This window comes from Schistocerca piceifrons, chromosome 2, assembly GCF_021461385.2.
Source record: "Schistocerca piceifrons isolate TAMUIC-IGC-003096 chromosome 2, iqSchPice1.1, whole genome shotgun sequence".
In the NCBI taxonomy this organism is placed as follows: Eukaryota; Metazoa; Arthropoda; class Insecta; order Orthoptera; family Acrididae; genus Schistocerca; species Schistocerca piceifrons.
Genome location: NC_060139.1, coordinates 1,003,959,397 through 1,003,984,158, shown reverse-complemented (window position 1 = coordinate 1,003,984,158; position 24,762 = coordinate 1,003,959,397). Strand labels below are relative to the sequence as shown.

General features: G+C 43.7%; 1 protein-coding gene across 1 annotated transcript; it reads left to right on the top strand.

Moving 5' to 3' along the window:
* The first annotated feature begins 6,156 nt into the window (after positions 1-6,156).
* LOC124774973 (H/ACA ribonucleoprotein complex subunit 1-like) lies at positions 6,157-24,739 on the top strand. Its single transcript, XM_047249710.1, has 2 exons — positions 6,157-6,287; positions 23,920-24,739. Exons 1-2 carry the CDS (start codon positions 6,276-6,278, stop codon positions 24,553-24,555), a joined length of 648 nt encoding a protein of 215 aa, XP_047105666.1. The 5' UTR covers positions 6,157-6,275; the 3' UTR covers positions 24,556-24,739.
* Positions 24,740-24,762: the final 23 nt, after the last annotated feature.

Below are 24,762 nucleotides of genomic sequence, written 5' to 3'. Positions count from 1 at the left end.
TGCTACTCCATCCTGTGCAAGCTTCTTCATCTCCCAGTACCGATTGCAGCCTACATCCTTGTGGATCTGCTTAGTGTATTCATCTCTTGGTCTCCCTCTACGATTTTTACCCTCCACGCTGCCTTCCAGAAATAAATTGGTGATCCCTTGATTCCTCAGAACATGTCCCAACAACCGAACCCTTCTTCTGGTCAAGTTGTGCCACAAGCTCCTCTTCTCCCCAATTCTATTCATTACCTCCTCATTAGTTATGTGATCTACCCATCTAATTTTCAGCATTCTTCTGTAGACCCATATTTCGAAAGCTTCTATTCTCTTCTTGCCAAATTATTTATCGTCCATGTTTCGCTTCCATACATGGCCACACTCCATACAAATACTTTCAGAAACGACTTCCTGACTCTTAAATCTATACTCGATGCTAACAAATTTCTCTTCTTCAGAAACGCCTTCCTTGCCATTGCCAGTCTACATTTGATATCCTCTCTACTTCGACCATCATCAGTTATTTTGTTCCCCAAATAGCAAAACTCCTTTACTACTTTAAGTGTCTCATTTCCTAATCTAATTCCCTCAGCGTCACCCGACTTAATTCGACTACATTCCATTATCCTCGTTTTGCTTTTGTTGATGTTCATCTTACACCCTCCTTTCAAGACACTGTCCATTCCATTCAGCTGCTGTTCCAAGTCCTTTGTTGTCTCTGATAGAATTACAATGTCATCGGCGAACCTCAAAGTTTTTATTTCTTCTCCATTGATTTCAATACCTACTCCGAACTTTTCTTTTATTTCCTTTACTGCTTGCTCAATATACAGATTGAACAGCATCGGGGAGAGGCTACAACCCTGTCTCACTACCATCCCAACCACGGCTCCCCTTTTCACGTCCCTCGACTCTTATAACTGCCATGTGGTTTCTGTACAAATTGTAAATAGCCTTTCGCTCCCTGTATTTTACCCCTAACACCTTCAGAATTCGAAAGAGAGTATTCCAGTCAACATTGTCAAACGATTTCTCTAAGTCTACAAATGCTAGAAACGTAGGTTTGCCTTTCATTAATCTTTCTTCTAAGATAAGTCGAAGGGTCAGTATTGCCTCACGTGTTCCAACATCTCTACTGAACCCAAATTGATCTTCCCCGAGGTCGGCTTCTACCAGTTTTTCCATTCGTCTGTAAAGAATTCGCGTTATTATTTTTGCAGCTGTGACTTATTAAACTGATAGTCCGGTATCTTTCACATCTGTAGATAATTGCTTTCTTTGGGATTGGAATTATTATATTCTTCTTGAAATCAGAGGGAATTTCGTCTGTCTCATACATCTTGCTCACCAGATGGTAGAGTTTTCTCAGGACTGGCTGTCTCAAGGCCTTCAGTAGCTCTAATGGAATGTTGTCTACTCCCAGGGCCTTGTTTTGACTTAGATCTTTCAGTGCTCTGTCAAACTCTTCACGCAGTATCATATCCCCAATTTCATCTTCATCTACCTCCCCTTCCATTTCCATAAAATTGTCCCCAAGAACATCGCCCTTGTATAGATCGTCTATATACTCCTTCCACCTTTCTACTTTTCCTTCTTTGCGTAGAACTGGGTTTCCATCTGAGCTCTTGATACTCATGACTTACATGACTGCGATGCTCTATTGCCTCGATGGGGTTTCGGGACTTACCCGTGATCTAGGAGTAGAGTCTTTGATTCATAATCATAACGTCTTCGGGCCCGGGTTCGATCCCCGCCACTGCCTAATTTTGGATAAATAATCAGCATTGGCGGCCGAAGACTTCCGGCATAAGAAGTCAGCCTCATTATGCCAACGGCCTTGTCAAAGAGGGCGGAGGAGCCGATAGAGGTTCAGGGCACTCTCTTGTCCTAGAGGTGGGAAATTGCCCCTAAAGGCGGAAGAATCTGCAGTGATCAACAACATGAGGATTCAGAAGGCAATGGAAACCATTGCACTAAAGACACGTAACGTGTATTCACAGGACATGTGGCCTGTAATTGAACAATTGTCATGATGATCTCTCCATTGGCAAAAGATTCCGGAATAGTCCCCCATTCGGATCTCCGGGAGGGGACTGCCAAGGGTGAGGTTACCATGAGAAAAATATTGAATAATCAACGAAAGGATAACGTTCTACGAGTCGGGGTGTGGAAAGTCAGAAGCTTGAATGTGGTAGTGAAACTAGAAAATCTGAAAAGGGAAATGCAAAGGCTCAATCTAGATATAGTAGGGGTCAGTGAAGTGAAGTGCAAGGAAGACAAGGATTTCTGGTCAGATGAGATCGGGTAATATCAACAGCAGCAGAAAATGGTATAACAGGTGTAGGATTCGTTATGAATAGGAAGGTAGGGCAGAGGTTGTGTTACTGTGAACAGTTCAGTGACCGGGTTGTTCTAATCAGAATCGACAGCAGACCATCACCGACAACGACAGTTCTGGTATACATGCCGACGTCGCAAGCTGAAGATGAACAGATAGAGGAAGTGTATGAGGATATTGAAAGGGTAATGCAGAATGTAAAGGGGGACGAAAATCTAATAGTCATGGGCGACTTGAATGCAGTTGTGGGGGAAGGAGTAGAAGAATAGGTTTCAGGAGAATATGGGTTTGGGACAAGGAATGAAAGAGGAGAAAGACTAATTGAGTTCTGTAACAAGTTTCAACTAGTAATAGCGAATACCCAGTTCAAGAATCACAAGAGGAGGAGGTATACTTGGAAAAAGGCCGGGAGATACGGGAACATTTCTATTAGATTACATCGTGGTCAGACAGAGATTCCGAAATCAGATACTGGACTGTAAGGCGTACCCAGGAGCAGATATAGACTCAGATCACAATACAGTAGTGATGAAGAGTAGGCTGAAGTTCAAGACATTAATCAGGAAGAATCAATACGCAAAGAAGTGGGATACGAAAGTACTAAGGAATGACGAGATACGTTTGAAGTTCTCTAACGCTATAGATACAGCAGTAAGGAATAGCGCAGTAGGCAGTACAGTTGAAGAGGAATGGACATCTCTAAAAAGGGCCATCACAGAAGTTGGGAAGGAAAACACAGGTACAAAGAAGGTAGCTGCGAAGAAACCATGGTTAACAGAAGAAATACTTCAGTTGATTGATGAAAGGAGGAAGTACAAACATGTTCCGGGAAAATCAGGAATACAGAAATACAAGTCGCTGAGGAATGAAATAAATAGGAAGTGCAGGGAAGCTAAGACGAAATGGCTGCAGGAAAAATGTGAAGACATCGTAAAAGATATGATTGTCGGAAGGACAGACTCAGCCTACAGGAAAGTCAAAACAACCTTTGGTGACATTAAAAGCAACTGTGGTAACATTAAGAGTGCAACGGAAATTCCACTGTTAAATGCAGAGGAGAGAGCAGATAGGTGGAAAGAATACATTGAAAGCCTCTATGAGGATGAAGATTTGTCTGATGTGATAGAAGAAGAAACAGGAGTCTATTTAGAAGAGATAGGGGATCCAGTATTAGAATCGGAATTTAAAAGAGCTTTGGAGGACTTACGGTCAAATAAGGCAGAAGAGATAGATAACATTCCATCAGAATTTCTAAAATCATTGGGGGAAGTGGCAACAAAACGACTATTCACGTTGGTGTGTAGAATATATGAGTCTGGCGACATACCATCTGACTTTCGGAAAAGCATCATCAACACAATCCAGAAGACGGCAAGAGCTGGCAAGTGCGAGAATTATCGCACAATCAGCTTGCTAGCTCATGCATCGAAGCTGCTTACAAGAATAATATACAGAAGAATGGAAAAGAAAATTGAGGATGCGCTAGGTGACGATCAGTTTGGCTTTAGGAAAAGTAAAGGGACGAGAGAGGCAATTCTGACGTTACGGCTAATAATGGAAACAACGCTAAAGAAAAATCAAGACGCTTTCATAGGTTTTGTCGACCTGGAAAAAGCGTTCGACAATATAAAACGGTGCAAGCTGTTCGAGATTCTGAAAAAAGTAGGGGTAAGCTATAGGGAGAGACGGGTCATATACAATATGTACAACAACCAAAAGGGAATAATAAGAGTGGACGATCAAGAACGAAGTGCTCGTATTAAGAAGGGTGTAAGACAAGGCGGTAGCCTTTTGCCCCTACTCTCCAATCTGTACATCGAGGAAGCAATGATGGAAATAAAAGAAAGGTTCAGGAGTGGAATTAAAATCCAAGGTGAAAGGATATCAATGATACGATTCGCTGATGACATTGCTATCCTGATTGAAAGTGAAGAAGAATTAAATGATCTGCTGAAGGGAATGAACAGTCTAATGAGTATACAGTATGGTTTGAGAGTAAATCGGCGAAAGACGAAGGCAATGAGAAGTATTAGAAATGAGAACAGCGAGAAACTTAACATCAGGATTGAGGGTCACGAAGTCAATGAAGTTAAGGAATTCTGCTACCTAGGCAGTAAAAAACCAATGACGGACGGAGCAAGGAGGGCATCAAAAGCAGACTCGCTATGGAAAAAAAAGGCATTTCTGGCCAAGAGAAGTCTACTAATATTCAATACCGGCCTTAATTTGAGGAAGAAATTTCTGAGGATGTACGTCTGGAGTACAGCATTGTATGGTAGTGAAACATGGACTTTGGGAAAACCGGAACAGAAGAGAATCGAAGCATTTGAGATGTGGTGCTATAGACGAATGTTGAAAATTAGGTGGACTGATAAGGTAAGGAATGAGGTGGTTCTATGCAGAATCGGAGAGGAAATGAATATGTGGAAAACACTGATAAGGAGATCGGACAGGAAGATAGGACATCTGCTAAGACATGAGGGAATGACTTCCATGGTACTAGAGATAGCTGTAGAGGGCAAAAACTGTAGAGGAAGACAGAGATTGGAATACGTCAAGCAAATAATTGAGGACGTAGGTTTCAAGTGCTACTCTGAGATGAAGAGGTTGACGCGGGAAAGGAATTCGTGGCGGGCCGCATCAAACCAGTCAGTAGACTAATGACCAAAAAAAAAAAAAAAAAAGGGGGGTTTCGGACACGTGTTTACAACGGCAGTTTATTTTTCACTTCAAACCCTCTAAAAGCTTCAACGTTTGTCGGTATACTGGAGGAAAAGACTGCAGATGTGTCCAAACTGTCATCCACCAAGGCGACAGAGCGTTGCAGTCATAGGAGATAAGGCCTGTTTACACAGCACCTAACGCCATCTTTTCCAATGGTGATCTTGGCAGACAGTCACGATCACTGTAGCTGGTCATGTACCGACAAGAAACTCCTCGAAACTTCCTGACAGATTAAAACTGTGTGCCGGACCGAGACTCGAACTCGGGACCTTGCCTTTCGCGGGCAAGTGCTCTACCAACTGAGCTACCCAAGCACGACTCACGCCCCGTCCCAAAAGCTTTACTTCTGCCAGTACCTCGTCTCCTACCTTCTAAACTTAACAGAAGCTCTCCTCCTAACCTAGCAGAATTAGCACTCCTGAATAATGCGGAGACATGGCTTAGCCACAGCCTGGGGGATGTTTCCAGAATGAGATTTTCACTCTGTAGCGGAGTTTGCGCTGATATGAAACTACCAGGCAGATTAATACTTTGTGCCGGACCGAGACTCGAACTCGGGACCTTTGCCTTTCGCGGGCAAGTGCTCTGCCAACTGAGTTACCCAAGCACGACTCACGCCCCGTCCTTTACTGGCAGAAGTAAAGCTGTGAGGACGGGGCGTGAGTCGTGCTTGGGTAGCTCAATCGGTAGAGTACTTTCCCGCGAAAGGTAATGGTTCCGAGTTCGAGTCTCGGTCCTGTACACAGTTTTAATCCGCCAGGAAGTTTCATAACAGCGTACAATCCGCTGCAGAGTGAAAATCTCATTCTGAAGAAACTCCTCGATCGAAAACGCAAACGTAGGTCGTGTGTCTAAGGAGTTTGAGAATACGTGAGCTGCAGTACGGGACTCTGAGGTCCGTAAGCAATTGTAGCGAGCCGCAGCGGCCGCGGCACAAAAGACGGAAGAGCTCGGTGGGCAGCTCCCGGCGCCGCGGCCGGCCGCCCGTGCGGGACTAATGACGGGAGGGCGGGCTGCTAATTGGGGCGGCTCGGCGGCTCGTCTCGCCCCCAGCTGAGCCGCGCGTGTGCGCGCGTGTGTGCGTGACTCGCGTGTCCCGACGGCTCCTCGGCGCCGGAAAGGAGAAAGCACGGGAAGCGCCTCCGCCAGCGCCCGCTATATAAGCCGGCGCCGCCCAGGGCCTGCTATCAGTCATTCGTTGCCCACCAGCAGCCCAGGCAGAGCAACAATGAGGATCACGGTAAGTTGCGGCTTCCACAATACCTACCTGCCGCCCCTGTTGTCTCTCCCAACGCAGGGCCACGTTACATATTCCATCATCGCGACTATGGTTCTCTGCTTCCCCTCACTCTACTGATTTTAGTCGTAACATTTCCTCTCTCAGCTCTCTAGTGAGTACTTACGTTTCCCAGCGCAGATTTGAAATACGTAAACCGCTTTGTCCGTGGTCTTAACCCTTTGACTACCAGGTTCATTTCAAAAACATTAATTTTTGTAAGTAATGCCTTAGTCAGAAGTAGCAATATGAAAAAAATATTTCCCGCCGTTTCGTTTCCCGAGGGGACTGGGTTGTGCTGTGGTAGCACATACACGGTAGCACACACAGGGCTATTTATAAATACCTCAAAAATGGCTCTGAGCACTATGGGACTTAGCTGCTGAGGTCATCGGTCCCCTAGAACTTAGAACTACATAAACCTCACTAACCTAAGGACATCATACACACATGCCCGAGGCAGGATTCGAAACTGTAGCGCCTAGAACTGCTCGGCCACTCCGGCCGGCTATAAATACCTCCTGGGTTTCAGAAGAAGACTGTGCGAGAACTACAAGACATACTAGAAACAGGCACAGTGGACAGAGCGTCTCTCCAGATTAATTGTAACTCACACTACAGGTGCTCAATATGGGCTTCGCTTTCGATGTGGCAAGGGTCAATTTGTGGATGCAAGTCGTTGACACCATGTGTCGGGGAAGGGGCGGAGCCGGCCGAAGTGGCCGTGCGGTTAAAGGCGCTGCAGTCTGGAACCGCAAGACCGCTACGGTCGCAGGTTCGAATCCTGCCTCGGGCATGGATGTTTGTGATGTCCTTAGGTTAGTTAGGTTTAACTAGTTCTAAGTTCTAGGGGACTAATGACCTCAGCAGTTGAGTCCCATAGTGCTCAGAGCCATTTGAACCATTTGAAGGGGCGGAGGAAGCCCGTTTGACGAATCTGGTAATTGGGCTGCCTATCTGCAGGTGTGAAGTAATTGGATGTGACAATGCGGATACGCGGGTTAACTTGAGAACAATGCTATCTACAGGATAAACCTGTAATTATGGTAATTCTACTACTAGTAGCCTTCCCTTTACTAGTTGGACACATATAAAACAATAACTTACAACAGTCTTCTGATAACCTGTCGGGGACAAATACGTCACGATCGTAGACAGAGTGTTAAATAGTAAAATGAAACTGTATTTAGAAGTATCGTCGCAAACCGAGTAAAGGACAAGCATCCGCCAGTTCCAGTCTAGCGTTTCTGCATCTACATTTACACTCCGCAAACTGCTGAACAGTGTGTGGCGGAGAGTATTTTGTGGACCACAGTCGCTAGCGCTTTTTCATAGTGCGCAGTATTGCTGGTAAGCCTGAGTGTGTGATCGAATCTCTCTGATTTTACCATTTGTGGTCATTCCGTGAGTTATGCGTAAGAGGCACCAACGTATTGGTTGACTCTTCTAGGGGTTCACTATCTCGCAAGTCTAACAGTAAACCACAACGCGATGCAGAATGCCACTGTTGAACATCTGCAGGTAGAATTATCTGAGCATCACCGTGATGCGTTAGAGCTAACTGAACTATGCTCTAACTAAAGACTGCCGGCCAGAGTGGCCGAGCGGTTAAAGGCGCTACAGTCTGGAACCGCACGACCGCTACGGTCGCAGGTTCGAATCCTGCCTCGGGCATGGATGTGTGTGATATCCTTAGGTTAGTTAGGTTTAAGTAGTTCTAAGTTCTAGGGGACTTATGACCACAGCAGTTGAGTCCCATAGTGCTCAGAGCCATTTGAACCATTTGAACTAAAGACTCTGAGCTTCTTTGGCCTTTTCTATTTCCTGTATCACTCTTGTATGATGCGGACATTGGACTGACGAGGAATAATCAAGTTCTGGTCTAATGAGTGTTTTGTAAGCTGTGTCGTTTGTGAAGTAGAATCAAATGAGCCAGTTCTTAATTGCAAAAACTGGAAAAGTTTGGTGTAAGGAGAGTAAACATTGGATGATTTAACAGTGGAAAAACGTTGTTATAGTGACAAACCACGCTACACAATGTGCGATCCGTTGGTAGGATGTGAGTATGGCGAATGCCCGGTGAACTTCGTCTGCCTGCGTATGTAGCGCCAACAGTAAAATTCTGAGGCGGTGGTGTTATGGGATGGTCGTGTTTTTCATGGAGGAGGCTTGCAGCCCTTGGTATTTTGTGTGGCATTATCACAGCACAGGCCTACATTGATGTTTTAAGCACCTTCTTGCTTTCCACTGTTGAAGAGCAATTCGTGGATGGCGATTGTATCTTTCAACACGATCGAGCACCTGTTCATAATGCACGGTCTGTGGCGGAGTGGTTACACGACAATAAAATCCCTGTAATGAACTGGCCTGGAAAGAGTCCTGGCCTGAATCCTACAGACCACCTTTGGGATCTATTGGAACGCCGACTTCGTGCCAGGCCTCACCGACCGACATCAATGCACCTCTTCAGTGCAATACGCCGTGAATAATGGGCTGCCATTCCCCAAGAAATCTTCCAGCACCTGACAACGTTTACCTGCGACAGTGGAAGCTGTCATCAAGGCTAAGGATGGCCAACACCATATTGAATTCCAGCGTTACCGATGGAGGGCGCCACGAACTTTGAAGTCATTCTCAGCCGTGTCCGGATACTTTTGATCACATGGTGTCGCTTGGTTTTATGTGACCTTTGCTTTCGGACTGGTTTCTACACATAAAATTTTCAGTCTCCAGAAATGTAATACGCGAGCATAAAATACGATCCAAAATTCTACAACACATCGACGTCAGAAATATTGGCCTATAGTTTCCGTAGTTTGAACAATACTCTATCAGATTAGGCCTCGGAAGGCCCAACTGTAGCGACCGACCGCCGTGTGGTCCTCAGTCACTGGATGCGGATATGGAGGGATATTTTGTCAGCATACCGCTCTCTCTACTGTTTTCAGTTTTCATGATCGTAGATCCTCAAGAAACCTCACAAGGACTGAGTGCAGCCCGCTTGCCAACGTCCCTCGGCAGCCCAGGAGGTCACTCACCCAAGTGCTGGGCAAATCCGACAGCGCTTAACTTCGTTGATCTGGCGGGAACCGGTGTTACCACTTTAGCAATGCCGTTGACCACGGTCTCAATAAAGAATGTAAATAGTTGTGATCATTTTCTGTTCCACAGCTTAATAATATAAAAGTTTGTAAAAACCAACACAGCTGTATTTCAGGTTCGTTCGAAATGAACATGTTCAGGTGACCAAAAGTTCATAAACAATGTTTGTAATTAATTCTTAGAGAGTGACAAAAATGTGCAGGTGTCATCACTCAAAAATATCTACTCGCCATACATTACGTTAAAAGGTACGTTATGGAACACGACGAGCATAGTTAACCAATTCGCCCACCATCTAGAGTAAGCACAGTCATCAGTACATGCAGAATAGGTGACAACATGCTGCACTATGCAGACTTTGGCAATACATTACGCAAACACCACATCCGCTACAGAAGGCACGCAAATTCACCTCCTACATGGGCTGCTCTGTACAGTTACGGCACAGCAAGCTGTCATGTGTCGTGGGCGTAGTAATAGCTGCGCTTGTTCCAGTGCGTTCGTCGTGTTGTATCATTTAACGTTAGTATAACGATTAGACATCTTTGATTTATGACAGTGACATATTTCCAGTAATTTTTGAGAATTACTTATGATGATGTTGATGAACTTTAGATCAGCTGAAGATGTACATTTGAAATGAAACGTCTTGTGACGTAATAAACGAACCTGAAATACAACTTTGGCCGTTATCTGTAAGTATTTAAAGAAAATTTTTGACATTGTATCTGTAACATTCACTTCGAAATTCTGAAGGTAGTAGGGATAAAATAGAGGGAGCGAAAAGCTATATATACAACTTGTATGGAAACAGATTGGAATTATAAGTGTAGAATGACATGAAATGGAAATCGAAATTCATTCTCAATTTCGAGTAAGACAGCCTCTGTAGCTTACATCCATTCAGTATACTGAGTCTGTGGTAGGGGAAGCCAAGGAGAAATTTCGAAAGATAATTGAAGTTCAGGGAGAAAAAAATAAAACCTTAGGGATTACTGATAATATCGCAATTTCTGGCAGACACTACGAAGGACTTGACAGAACAGTTGAAAACTGTATGTAAGATGAATATCATTAAAAATAAAACAAGCCAGTGCTGAGGCATTAAGGGATGGGACATTAAAACTAGTAGAAGAATTTTGCCATTTGAGTAGCAAAATAACTGACAGTGTGGCAGATAGAGAGTGTATGAAATGCAGAGTTACAACAACAAGAAAGGTGTTTAAAATTGTTGGTGTCTAATATTAATTTAGGTATTACGAAGAATTCTAGGAGATATTTTGAAGAAATGTTTCAGAAGAATTCAAAACAATAAACAGGTGGTTGAACAACTAATGAAAAGGTGGGGAATCGAAATGGGGAGAAAATAAATTGATGGCACAACGTGATTAAAAAAGTCATCAACTTGTTGGACATAACCTGAGGCATCAACTAACAATTAATTTCTTAATGCAGCGAAATGTGACAGGCAAAAGTTGCAGATGGGTACCGAGGCCCGACTACATAAGCACGTTAAAACAGATGTAGATTATAATAGTTATGAAAAAATGGGGATGCTTACACAGAGTAGACTAGCCGGGAGAGCTGTATGTTGTAATCTTGGGACTGAGGACCTCAACAACAACAATAAATCGTATCAAACGAATTCTGGGATACTTCCTCCAAAGCACGCCATCTGCGTCATACTTTGCCGCTGCTTTCATAATCCCGTTTCTTTACACTTTACATTTTCGATAATACAAAGAACCCTTCGGGCCTTCGAAAAAAAAAAAAAAATGGTTCAAATGGCTCTGAGCACTATGGGACTTAACTTCTGAGGCCACCAGTCCCATAGAACTTAGAACTACGTAAACCTAAATAACCTAAGGACATCACAAACATCCATACCCGAGGTAGGATTCGAACCTGCTACCGTAGCGGTCATGCGGTTCCAGACTGTAGCGCCTAGGACCGCTGGGCCACCCCGGCCGGCGGGGCCTTCGAAGAAATATTTCATGAGCGTCCTTTTAAGGCAGACTTATACCTTACGTTGGATACCCATTTGCTGTGCAACAGTATTTGGACAACAAATTTTATCTTTTTATTAAAAATGAAACTCCTCCAGCTGGTGTCCCACCATCATCCAATTGAAATATGGATGTACGAAGAATTTTATCTTTGTACACCGTGGGTCGCAATCTTTTTTATTCTCTCTCTGTACCCAAAATAATAACCGATTCGTCTCTAAAATTAGTGTCTATGGGGCGTCCAACAACCAGTCTTTGGTCCATCCCTTAGCTAAAATATATTTCTTACTTTCAGCAACACATCTGTCGAACTGGTATAAGGAACGTTAATGCGGAAAGCAGATTAGGGAATAACTTCCTGTAGGCGACGAGATCGTCAGAGATGGAGCATAAACTCGGGCAGGACAAGAACAGGGAAGTAAACACGCTGGATCACTTTCAGAGGAGTCGCTACATTTTGCCGTAGAAAACCAAAACCTTGTTTACGGACGGGGTACAGATCCCGCTCCTGCCAAATGGAAGGCCAGTGCCCATAGCTACTGCGTGACTTCTCTCGGCTATTCAAGCTATATCGTTTTAGAGAAATGGGTCGAGTAAAATAATGTCCAAGAAAGATTTTAAGTATTATTATTATTATCGTTATTTTTGTTATTAATAACATTATTATTATTATATCTGAACGTTAAAGAGCATGTAATTAGCTTTGGTTGCTCTTAATCACTTGCCCAAATTTCTTAATACAGTAAGTATGGAAGGGCTGCTTTCTAGTCTCCATACTTCTTTTAGTTTCAGACATTGTTCTGTTAGATGGATGGGACGTGTTATTATGAGCCTCGAGCTTCTGTCTGTATGGCGTTCGGATGTGGCGACCAGATCGCCAAGTGGGGAAAACCATACCTTTTTGGGTTAGGAGGAAATGCCTACCCGTGGCCATAAAACTCCTCGAGGCTCTTCACTTGCTATCAGTATAACAAACTGCCAGCTGTAGTTATGGACTAACAACCCATGCGATGAGTGGCCTCGACGGATACTGATTTCGTTCGCCACTGGTTCAAGTCCACCAACTAAAATCAACCATGAACGCCGCGTGACAAAAATAGAACCGAACCTTTCAAAACTGTAGCGAATTATGGATTCATAATTCGCTGCACTGCAGAGCCAGATTTCGTTCCTCATTCCTAATTGGATGGAACCTATTTTAAATGTCTTGCGCCGAAAGGAAAAGTCCATTGATCATAGATTTCTAAGAACTTAGCTGAGACCAATCTCTGAAACAAAATTTGTAGTTCAGACATATTCCTTTAAATGACAAGAGATGCAAATAAAATTGTTTTCGTTGAAAATGAACCACTCCTATGGAAAAGTACACTTTAGTAAAAATTCCTGGAAAAGTTTTTGGAAGCTGTTGCCCAAACTAGGAATATATAATCATTTTTTCAAGAATCCATTTTCAGGGAAAAATAAAAGACTTACACGTGTAGTCGACTTCAAGGTCTTTAGATACGGAGCACTATTTTGGGAACGGAGAAGTTTTTATCTCTTAGAAGAACCATCCTAGAATTTGCTTGGTGTAATCTAATCGTAGAATAAGTATTATTTGGATGACAGGGAAGAATTAGAAAACCGTTCATGAAAGATAATAAACCTGATCTCTTAATCTCTGGACACCTCGCTTGATGGAGGAGTTGTACGACCAACGCTTTTATGTAATTGTCTGCTACATTTCATGACGAAAAAACAAATAGTCATAGTACAAAAAAAATGTAAATAGAAAATGGAATCGGTAGCCGGGAGGCACCAGACGCGGATTTTCCGTCGTCAAGTAGAAGTGTTATTTCAGGCGACGCCACATTGGGCGACTTGCAGGCCAGTGACCAGAATGATGATTAGGACGACACAACACTCAGTCTTCGAGCGGAGAAAATCTCCAACACGGCCGGGAAGCAAACCCAGGCCAGCTTGCATGTGACACGAGCACTTTAATACCCAGAGAAGCAGGTGGACAGTTGTAGTACAGTATTACGGAAACACTGGAGATCCTCTTGACGAAAATATTCAAGAGGTAAAATGGTGCCACATTCGCATGTTCCGGCAGGGAATATCGAGGAGGATGTCTTCAGGAAAAACAAAACTCGCATTCCATGGATCGAAGCTTGGTATGTTAAGATCTCTTAATGGGGAACCTAGGTTAGAGATTTTAGAAAGGGAAACTGATTGGATAAAGTTAAACATAAACGGAGGGAGAGAAGTGCGGTGGCAGGATGAAAAGGAGTTCTCATCGGGGTGGTATAGGATTATCAACACAAAACCGAATATAGCTAATGTAGGAGTATTCCTAATAAAGAATTAAGAAATAGGAATGTGGGGTATGCTACTATGAACAAAGCAGCGGACGCATTATCATAGACAAAACAGACAGAAAGCCAACACTCACACTGTAATACAAGTTTATTTACAGACGATTAAGAGACTGTAATAATGTATGCTCACATAAAGGAAATTATTCTGGTAGTTAAGGGTGTCGAAAATTGAAGTATTGTGAACGATGGATTCGATGGTAGCGAAAGGAAGAAAAGGAAGAACAGGAGCAAACGAACTAAGGGAAAGGAATGACGGAGGATGCAACCTAGTAGAATTTTATATCGAACATAATTTAATGATCGTAATGAATACGAACTGCAGATTAAAACTGAAGAAATTGCGGAAAGATAGGAAATCAAGAAGATGGGACCTGGATAAATTATATTATTACTGAGAGTTACAGCCGGTCGGTGTGGCCCAGTGGTTCTAGGCGCTTTAGTCTGGAACCGCGCGACCGCTACCGTCGCAGGTTCGAATCCTGCCTCGGCCATGGATTTGTGTGATGTCCTTAGGTTAGTTCCGTTTAAGTATTTCTAAGTTCTAGGGGACTGATGACCTCCGATGTTAAGTCCCATAGTGCTCAGAGCCATTTGAACCACTGGGAGATTCATAAGTAGCAGTAAGCAGCTTTGGGCAGAAACAAGGGAATGGAATAAAACCGAAGACAATTGAGTTGTTTTAAGAGATAGGACAGGCAGCAGAGAGTCACATACGTAAAGAGAAGAGGCCTGGTAGAAATCCTTTGACATCACACGAGATGCTGAATTTAACTGACGAGGGGAAGTAATGCAAGAAATGAAGCTGACGAAAAGGAATGCAGAAATCTAGAAAACGAGATTAGCAGAAAATGAAAGAAGAAAATGCTTAAGCAGGAATAGTTAGAGGACAAAAAAGAATTAAAGAGATTTTTGGAGAAAGAGATACAGCTGTTGAGTATGGAGGCTCAGCTGACAAGCCAGTACTATGCTGAAAGCTGAAATATGTACAGAACATATAGAGGGCCTATGTAAGGGAAACATTTATAATAATAATAAAGAGACAGAAGAGGAATTAGCTGAAGATCATAAGGGAGATATAATTCTGCGAAAAACATTGACAGGGAGGCGATAGGCCTAAATTGAAACAAGGCCCTGGTATAATCTGTCCATCAGAAGAATAAACCCGATGTAAACATTGCACTATGTATTCTTCCGCGTTTGCTGGAACCTCATTGGATTTCAGTTTCTCGTGGTACTGGAGCCACACTGTCTCGAGTACTGTCGAGCACGATAATAAGGGTACGTTTTGTGCTGTGGGTTACGCGGACATCGATTTGGTGACAACAGGGGACATCAGCTTTACCGGCGCATTTTAACTTGAACAGCTGTACTTGGTACAGCTCGCCTGCAATGCCGTGGCCAGCTGCTGTTCACACGTCAAAAGAGACGAGCAGAGGAGCAATACAGCTTCGAATGTCATACACTGCAAATCTCCCACAATACGCTTCTTAGACGTCTAGACGAAAACCGCAACACATTATCGTTTTTAGCTAACGTACTCTGGTAATTAAAAACAAAAATTATGAAACCTGACTAAACCACAGGGCAATTTTTCTGCATAAGCTATGAGTAACATAAGAGAGTACTGAAGGATTTCACCGTATGGTTAAATATTGAAGCCACTGAAGGTATTACTTACAGTCAGTCGTCTGGTAATCTCTTAGCTCCTTCCGTACCCGAATACGAGAACTAAATTTCAGTTCTGGAAATGTCACCTGCGACGTTGATAACGAGCCTGTCAACAACAGAATCCACAAAACCCCCAGGAGTAGCATTTTCTCTTCTTCTTTTCGACGAGCCGTTCTATACCCCGCCAGCGTTCGGCAGTGACGTGTGAAAAACTGCGTGGGTTAGTTCCAGTACGTCTGGCAGCTTCATAGTATTCTTACTTCTCGGGCCGAATCCAGCTGCTTGGCTCTAGATCAATTCTGTTGGGTTCATATTGTAATGGTACAGTAGCAAACGTAAAAATGCGGCATTTGCATGATGTGCTCGATGCTGTGAAAAAGATTGTTTTTCATGTTTCTACGCTACTTGTCTACCTGTGTGGTATGAAATAATGGACATAGTCCAAATAAAGAGGATTTGGTTTTTCATTTTTGCCTTAAATAATTAAATTTTCTTCTTTTCTTCATTTAAACAACTTTTATGAATAGTCTTTCATCAAACATCGATAATTAAGAAATCGTATTTGAAATGGAAACAGGAATTTCGCGTCCAGTATAAAAATTAGAAACAAGACGACGTGCGTTATTCTTAAAAAATTATGAGTTTTATAATTACGAGGTGTAGGTATTTCAAACTGAACAAGGAAAAAAAAAAAAAAGACCGCTGGCGAGATTTGAAACAGTGCACGAATATCGGCATGTGGTTCTTTCTCAATTACATTACCGACTATCAATTGCAGTGCATACAACGCTGGGAAAACTCAAAGCCGATTATCTCCGTAAATTTATGAAAAAAATTAAGAACAGCATATTTCTCGGCACTTTTTAACCGTGCTCCACGCGCGTGTTTCACTACGGAACAGAAAGCAGCCTCAGCCATTTTCATACCGCTTACTGCAATCAGAGCACAACGCTGCAGAGGCTGTAGCTATACAGGATTTTTTAAATGAAAACTATGTAGCTAGAGCGTGCTTAAGAAAAACGTTGATGTCTCTTAATAAATTTGGGTATGTAAGTTTTATTTAACGTAGCTTAGTAATAATATATCTGGTACATACGTACGACCTACTTCCAAGAGCGTAACAATACCAGTATACGTGTGCTACGGCTTCTGACCAATCATCGCGTTTGGGTTTGTTTACATCAGGTTTATTCTTACGATGAACCGATTATAGAAGACGACAATTCGTCACAACTACTGATAGCCTTAGGAAAGACAACCATGACAAAAAATTCCACATGGTGTGCAATATACCTATATGAGACAGGGGATATACCGTAAGGTTTCAAAAAGGATGTAATAATTCCAGTTCCAAAGAAGCCAAGAGCCGACAGGAATGAATACTATAGATCCTTGCGAATAATAAATCACGGCTGCAAAATACGGACACAAATTATTACCAGAAGAATGAAAATACTGTAGAATCCGATCTCGTGGAAATTTGACAACACGCGAGACAGTACTGACCATACGTTTCTTGTTTGAAGACAGGTGGAAGACAGACATACCCATATTTATAACTTTTATAGATATTAAAAGTTCTCCACCTGGAGAACTACACCTTCTTCGGAAACGACTATTCTGAATGAATGAAAAATAATGAAACAGGGAAGAAGTCTTCGTCTATTTGCTTTCCGTTAGTCGACATATTCAATTAACGACCGGCAAATCTATCATTAAATCCCAAAGTAAAATTATTTAGTGGTCCACGTTCCTGATGCTCTTACCACACATTATATAGACTGATATTTCGGGGCACTTGTGTTTTGCTACAGAGTATAGAGCTGCAAAATCGTTCAATAATATTAAAAGTCACTGTCACTTCATAAGGGAAGCAAGACTAAACGACTAAAAGGAAAATACTAAAATTTTACATTAACTAATTTTGCTTGAAGCATAGAAAAGATAAGAACTGGTAAAAATGTTTTAAATCCGACCGAGCTATAGAAAATTAAACAGTTAAGTATCAAATGGTATAAATCTATGAAATTAAAATTAATTTTACGTTATAACTCAAAACCATAGGACCTCAGATGTATTTTGCCAACGGAAGTGAAATGAGAGTGTGCGAAATAATAGACATAAAAATAAAATTATCTAATAAGGGGTGTTTGTTTCTACTTTCTAGTGCTATGTAAATTACTAAGAATGCCTAGAAAGTACTCATTAAAAAGAAGTAGGTACATGAATACTCCAGTAACTAAAGTTTTACGTGCAATTAGACGTTGTTTCGCATTATTTAGCGAAAGGAACTTCAGGGTGCCTGAAAGAAATGTGACAGACTCGAATAGAAATCGATCGATAGTTTGGCGACCATTGGTCAGGTAGGATGTCTATTTCAAACGATCTGCAACTTCCGTTACGCAACGTTGGGCTACTATACCTTTAAGACACTTTACAAAAATTAACGCGTAACAAGGATGTGGACATTACTCGCGGAAAGATCCATACGAGATTCCTGAACTTAGAAAAATATTGTATTGTGCAGTTATCCAGAATATTATTTCTTCTAGCCACTCAGGTTAATGAAAGACTGCAGTAATTAGGAGAGGTATGCCCGTTTGGCGACAAAACTCCTTTTTGGTCGATGCACATACAACACTGTTTTTCGCAGATTTTGGTGCAACCACTCTTTTATTAGCTGTTTCATTTCTTTAATGACGGAGTGAGTCATCCTGTCATTCGTAATTCCTAATACCAACTGTGAAGAGCTTCTAATAAATTCGTGTTTGCATTTGGTTTTATTCAACGCACCCATACTGTGAGAATATTTTTCTTAGTTAAGACTTCATGTCAAAATACGCACAGTGATTTGAGCTAAACTGTCCTTTTTTATAAGTATGGTGCCAAACAATTTCTAATTTTGGAAATGTCGAACGATAAATACCATAGTGAGTACTTTCCTCCATGTTCTGTAGCAGTGATTACAACTTTGGGATAATTTTAAAAAGAACTAGATTCACGTGTTAAATAAATTACACCTTTCGTAACTGATTCCTCGTAAGCACTAATCTTATTTTGATATACACTCCTGGAAATTGAAATAAGAACACCGTGAATTCATTGTCCCAGGAAGGGGAAACTTTATTGACACATTCCTGGGGTCAGATACATCACATGATCACACTGACAGAACTACAGGCACATAGACACAGGCAACAGAGCATGCACAATGTCGGCACTAGTACAGTGTATATCCACCTTTCGCAGCAATGCAGGCTGCTATTCTCCCATGGAGACGATCGTAGAGATGCTGGATGTAGTCCTGTGGAACGGCTTGCCATGCCATTTCCATCTGGCGCCTCAGTTGGACCAGCGTTCGTGCTGGACGTGCAGACCGCGTGAGACGACGCTTCATCCAGTCCCAAACATGCTCAATGGGGGACAGATCCGGAGATCTTGCTGGCCAGGGTAGTTGACTTACACCTTCTAGAGCACGTTGGGTGGCACGGGATACATGCGGACGTGCATTGTCCTGTTGGAACAGCAAGTTCCCTTGCCGGTCTAGGAATGGTAGAACGATGGGTTCGATGACGGTTTGGATGTACCGTGCACTATTCAGTGTCCCCTCGACGATCACCAGTGGTGTACGGCCAGTGTAGGAGATCGCTCCCCACACCATGATGCCGGGTGTTGGCCCTGTGTGCCTCGGTCGTATGCAGTCCTGATTGTGGCGCTCACCTGCACGGCGCCAAACACGCATACGACCATCATTGGCACCAAGGCAGAAGCGACTCTCATCGCTGAAGAGTACACGTCTCCATTCGTCCCTCCATTCACGCCTGTCGCGACACCACTGGAGGCGGGCTGCACGATGTTGGGGCGTGAGCGGAAGACGGCCTAACGGTGTGCGGGACCGTAGCCCAGCTTCATGGAGACGGTTGCGAATGGTCCTCGCCGATACCCCAGGAGCAACAGTGTCCCTAATTTGCTGGGAAGTGGCGGTGCGGTCCCCTATGGCACTGTGTAGGATCCTACAGTCTTGGCGTGCATCCGTGCGTCGCTGCGGTCCGGTCCCAGGTCGACGGGCACGTGCACCTTCCGCCGACCACTGGCGACAACATCGATGTACTGTGGAGACCTCACGCCCCACGTGTTGAGCAATTCGGCGGTACGTCCGCCCGGCCTCCCGCATGCCGACTATACGCCCTCGCTCAAAGTCCGTCAACTGCACATACGGTTCACGTCCACGCAGTAGCGGCACGCTACCAGTGTTAAAGACTGCGATGGAGCTCCGTATGCCACGGCAAACTGGCTGACACTGACGGCGGCGGTGCACAAATGCTGCGCAGCTAGCGCCATTCGACGGCCAACACCGCGGTTCCTGGTGTGTCCGCTGTGCCGTGCGTGTGATCATTGCTTGTGCAGCCCTCTCGCAGTGTCCGGAGCAAGTATGGTGGGTGTGACACACCGGTGTCAATGTGTTCTTTTTTCCATTTCCAGGAGTGTATCTATTCGTTGGAGGTAAACCACACAAGCCAGTTTTATCGTGGCATGTTATTCGAACTTATTCCCTTGAAATAAACACACAGTATATTGCTTTTAAAAACTCGTATTGACAAAAATACTTCGCTGCTAGATTGATGACTCACGCGACTGGGCAACATTTAACGTCTCCGTACAAGGTCAATAAGTTTTCAGTTCTAAATAACAAGTCTTCATTTATCACACTCATTGATGACATACAATGACCATGATCTCTTTGATTCTTTCTATATATGTACTTCCAATATTGGATAATGGCAAACTTCACGATGGTAATTTCGATACGTGTAACACAAACAGCACCACAACGCTTCTGCTCTGTGACGCACTGAGATCGACGTCAGATTATAGTAACGTCTATGATACTTCTTAGAATGAGAGGTGGAGTACCGTTTGACGCCCTCTCTATGCAACGCCGCAGAAAGGTGAAAGAAAAAATGGCCAGCAGCGATTCGGGAAGTACATTTTCATCATTCACCTGAAAGCGATTTTTGGGGGATACATTGGAACACACAAATCAGGATAGAAGCTTAAATTGGCTTCGTTATCTTTACATATGCAATGACGCCATACCGAGCCTCTTTCCTCGGCGAGGAAGCTATGTTAGATTTTTAGCGATATCTAATCTATTAAAGATGATGCACTGTTTCATTTGGAGGAAGCTGCAATGTTGTCAAAACTACCTAGCCATTGAACTGAAGGGCAACAGCAGAATAAGATAAGAAATAGCTATAGTGTTATATCGTTTGACTAAAAAATCTGTGTCACAACTGAAATCAGTCAGCTCATACAAATACATGGCTGTAACAATTTGTAGACATATTAAATTGAACTACCACATAGGCTTACTCGTAGGTATAGCAAGTCAGAGACTGACTTATCAGCAGGATAGTGGCAACATTATAACCAGCCTATAAAGGATACCGCTTACAAAACCCTCGTGCAGCCTATCTTAAAACCAATGCACAAATAAGACTATGAGGGACATGAAGTGTACAGAATGAGAGGTTGCTCAAATGGGCACAGGTTTGTTTGACTCGTGAGTGGGTGTGACGAAAATTCTCAAGAGCCGGAACCAGGAAACACTTGACGTCTGTTATTGAGCGAAAGCTTAATTACAATATTTCAGGAATCAACATTAAGCGTAGAGTCTAGAGATACACTTCAGCGCTCTACGTACCTCTTAAAACCAAATACAGCGGGTACGGCGACATTTAAATTGCTATTTTTTACCGTGCTCCATATTTGACTGGAATGGAAAAACCCTCAGCCGTAGTTTGTAGTGTATGTTTGTAGATAAAGCCGTTCACCTGCTATTTTCAGTGTGGACGACACTGTTAATAATGGAAAAGAGAAGTTAAGAAAAGTTAAGTAGATACCAGAATGCATAAATTTTTAATTTTTCTGCTCTTTCTTGAAGAAGAAACAGTTATTCACAAGACATAAAATGACCCCCAGTTCGTAATACATCGCCTAAATCAACCATGTAAAATAGTCTAAAGAAAGAATACTGGTTTCGAAATGGAAGTTATAGGTCATTCCAAAATAGTACTATATGAACAATCAATAGAACAAGTGCCATATATTCAGCTGTCAGCAATATTCATTAAACGTCTTTAACACATAAAATAAGATTTATATGATATGTGAACAACGCAAAAAAACGTGGGTGACAAGACAAGGAAAAATACAATTTTACAACTTAAGAAAGAAATGCCTACTGTCATTCTAATATTTGCAGACGAATTTTCCACATTAACTAAGAAAGGCAAAAGAATAACGAAGTCTGCTGAAATGAAATTTTTAAGGACAGTTGAAGGATGTATCGCCTGGGATCAAACACAGACACACGTTACAAGAGAAAAACTTAAGATACACTCAATAAAAAAGAGACGGAGCGAGGAGACTAACATGGAAACAAAATGTCAACATAATGGGGGAAAACAATACTTAAACAAGTAATCAGTTATAAAGCTATATAATGGTCCAAATGGCTCTGAGCACTTTGGGACTTAACATCTGAGGTCATCCGCCCCATAGTCTCAGAACTACTTAAACCTAACTAACCCAAGGACAGCACACACATCCATGTCCGAGGCAGGGTTCGAACCTGTGACCGCAGCAGCAGCGCGAATCCGGACTGAAGCGCCTAGAACTCTCGGCCACAACGGCCGGCTATAAAGATTTAGGGAAAAGAGAGTTGGGCGACAGAGGAAAAGACGAATTCAACGAAGGCGGAAAGGGATACAAACTTTCTCCACGAAGTGAGGAACGAGGAAATACATATGTAGATCAACTAAGGACTTGGCATGAAGGCTGAGCATATGGTAGGAAGCCGTAGCAAGCCGTATTCAACCAGTCACAAGTCTCTTTACCACTCCCCAACACCCCTTGCCGCCCCCCCCCCCCCCCCCGAGAAATTCTTGATACCGCCCCTTTCTTCATCTACATCTACAGCCATAGTCCGCAGGCAACCTGACGGTGTGTGGCCGAGGGTACCTTGAGCACCTCTATCGGTTCTCCCTGCTATTCCAGTCTCGTATTGTTCGTGGAAAGAAAGACTGGCGGTGTGCCTCTGTGTGGGCTCTAATCTCTCTGATTTTTCCTCATGGTCTCTTCGCGAGATATGCGTAGGAGTGAGCAATATACTGCTTGAGTCCTCGGTGAAGGTATGTTCTCGAAACTTCAACAAAAGCCCGTACCGAGCTACTGAGCGTCCCTCCTGCAGAGTCTTCCACTGGAGTTTATCTATCATCTCCGTAACGCTTTCGCGATTACTAAATGATCCTATAACGAAGCGCGCTGCTCCCCGTTGCATCTTCTGTATCTCTTCCATCAACCCTATCTGGTATGGATCCCGCACTGCTGAGGAGTATTCAAGCAGTGGTCGAACAAGCGTACTGTAACCTACTTCCTTTGTTTTCGGATTGCATTTCCTTAGGATTCTTCCAATGAATATCAGTCTGGCATCTGCTTTACCGACGATCAACTTTATATGATCATCCCATTTTAAATCACTCCTAATGCGTACTCCGAGATAATTTATGGAATTAACTGCTTCCAGTTGCTGAACTGCTATATTGTAGCTAAATGATAAGAGATCTTTATTTCTATGTATTTGGAGCACGTTACACTTGTCTACATTGAGATTCAATTTCCATTCCCTGCACCATGCGTCAATTCGCTGCAGATCGTCCTGCATTTCAGTACAATTTTCGGTTGTTACAACTTCTCGATATACCACAGCATCACCCGCAAAAAGCCTCAGTGGACTTCCGATGTCATCCACAAGGTCATTTATGTATATTGTGAATAGCAACGGTCCTACGTCACTCCCCTGCGATACAACCGAAATCACTCTTACTTCGGAAGACTTCTCTCCATTTAGAATGACATGCTGCGTTCTGTTATCTAGGAACTCTTCAATCCAATCACACTATTGGTCTGATAGTCCATATGCTCTTACTTTGTTTATTAAACGAGTGTGGGGAACTGTATCGAACGCCTTGCGGAAGTCAAGAAACACGGCATCTACCTGGGAACCCCTGTCTATGGCCCTCTGAGTCTCGTGGACGAATAGCGCGAGCTGGGTTTCACACGACCGTCTTTTTCGAAACCCATGCTGATTCCTACAGAGTAGATTTCTAGTTTCCAGAAAAGTCACTATACTCGAACATAATACGTGTTCCAAAATTCTACAACTGATCGACGTTAGAGATACAGGTCTACAGTTCTTCACATCTGTTCGACGTCCCGTCTTGAAAACGGGGATGACCTGTGCCCTTTTCCAGTTCTTTGGAACGCTATTTGTAAGTTAAAATTTTCGTTGTCAGCTTATTGCCCTTCCTCATTCGTATGTTGTATTACCTTCTTATTTTGCACCTACCCCGTTCCTTTAATAAATTTGTCTGTTAATGGTACTATTCCCGCCCGCAGGTGTGCGTAGTTTTCCTAGCGGCGTGCTACCTGTCGTCCGCCGAAGAGGCCGCTAAAGCGGAGGAGAAGAAGACCAGCAAGACGGAGAAGCGCGGCCTCTACGGCCTGGGCATCGGCGGGTACGGAGGCGGCTTCGGCGGCGGCTACGGGGGCGGCTACGGCGGCGGCTACGGCGGCGGCTACGGCGGCGGCTTCGGGGGCGGACTCGGCGGCGGCTACGGCGGCGGCATCGGCTACGGCGGAGGAGAGGTGAAGGCCATCACCATCACGAAGGAGGTGCCGGTGCCCGTGCCGCAGCCGTACCCCGTCACCGTGGAGCGGAAGGTGCCCTTCCCCGTGAGGGTCCCGGTCAAGGTGCCCGTGGACAGGCCGTACCCGGTGAGCGTGCCGCAGCCGTACCCCGTCCCCGTGGAGAAGCCCGTGCCGTACCCCGTGAGCGTGCCCAAGCCCGTCGCTGTGCCGGTACCTCAGCCCGTGGTCGTCAAGCAGCCGGTGCCCGTCGTCCTCAAGGGCGGCTACGGGGGCGGCTTGGGAGGGTACGGGGGCGGCTTTGGAGGCTTCGGTGGCGGCTACGGAGGCCACGGAGGCTTCGGAGGCGGTTTCGGAGGCTTCGGAGGCTACGGACATCCCCACTGAGCCTGCTCTTCGTCTTCGCCCTCATCTTACCATAGTCGACGCTCACGGGAAAGCTACGCCACCACAGCTCACGACAGGATAACTCGCTCTTTAGCAACTATTTCTTTGTCTTCGAAAACATAATCAAAACAAAATCACCAATGATTCATTTGTTTGATACCTAGAAATAAAATTTTATACCTTACTTTACAGTTTCATTATTTTACT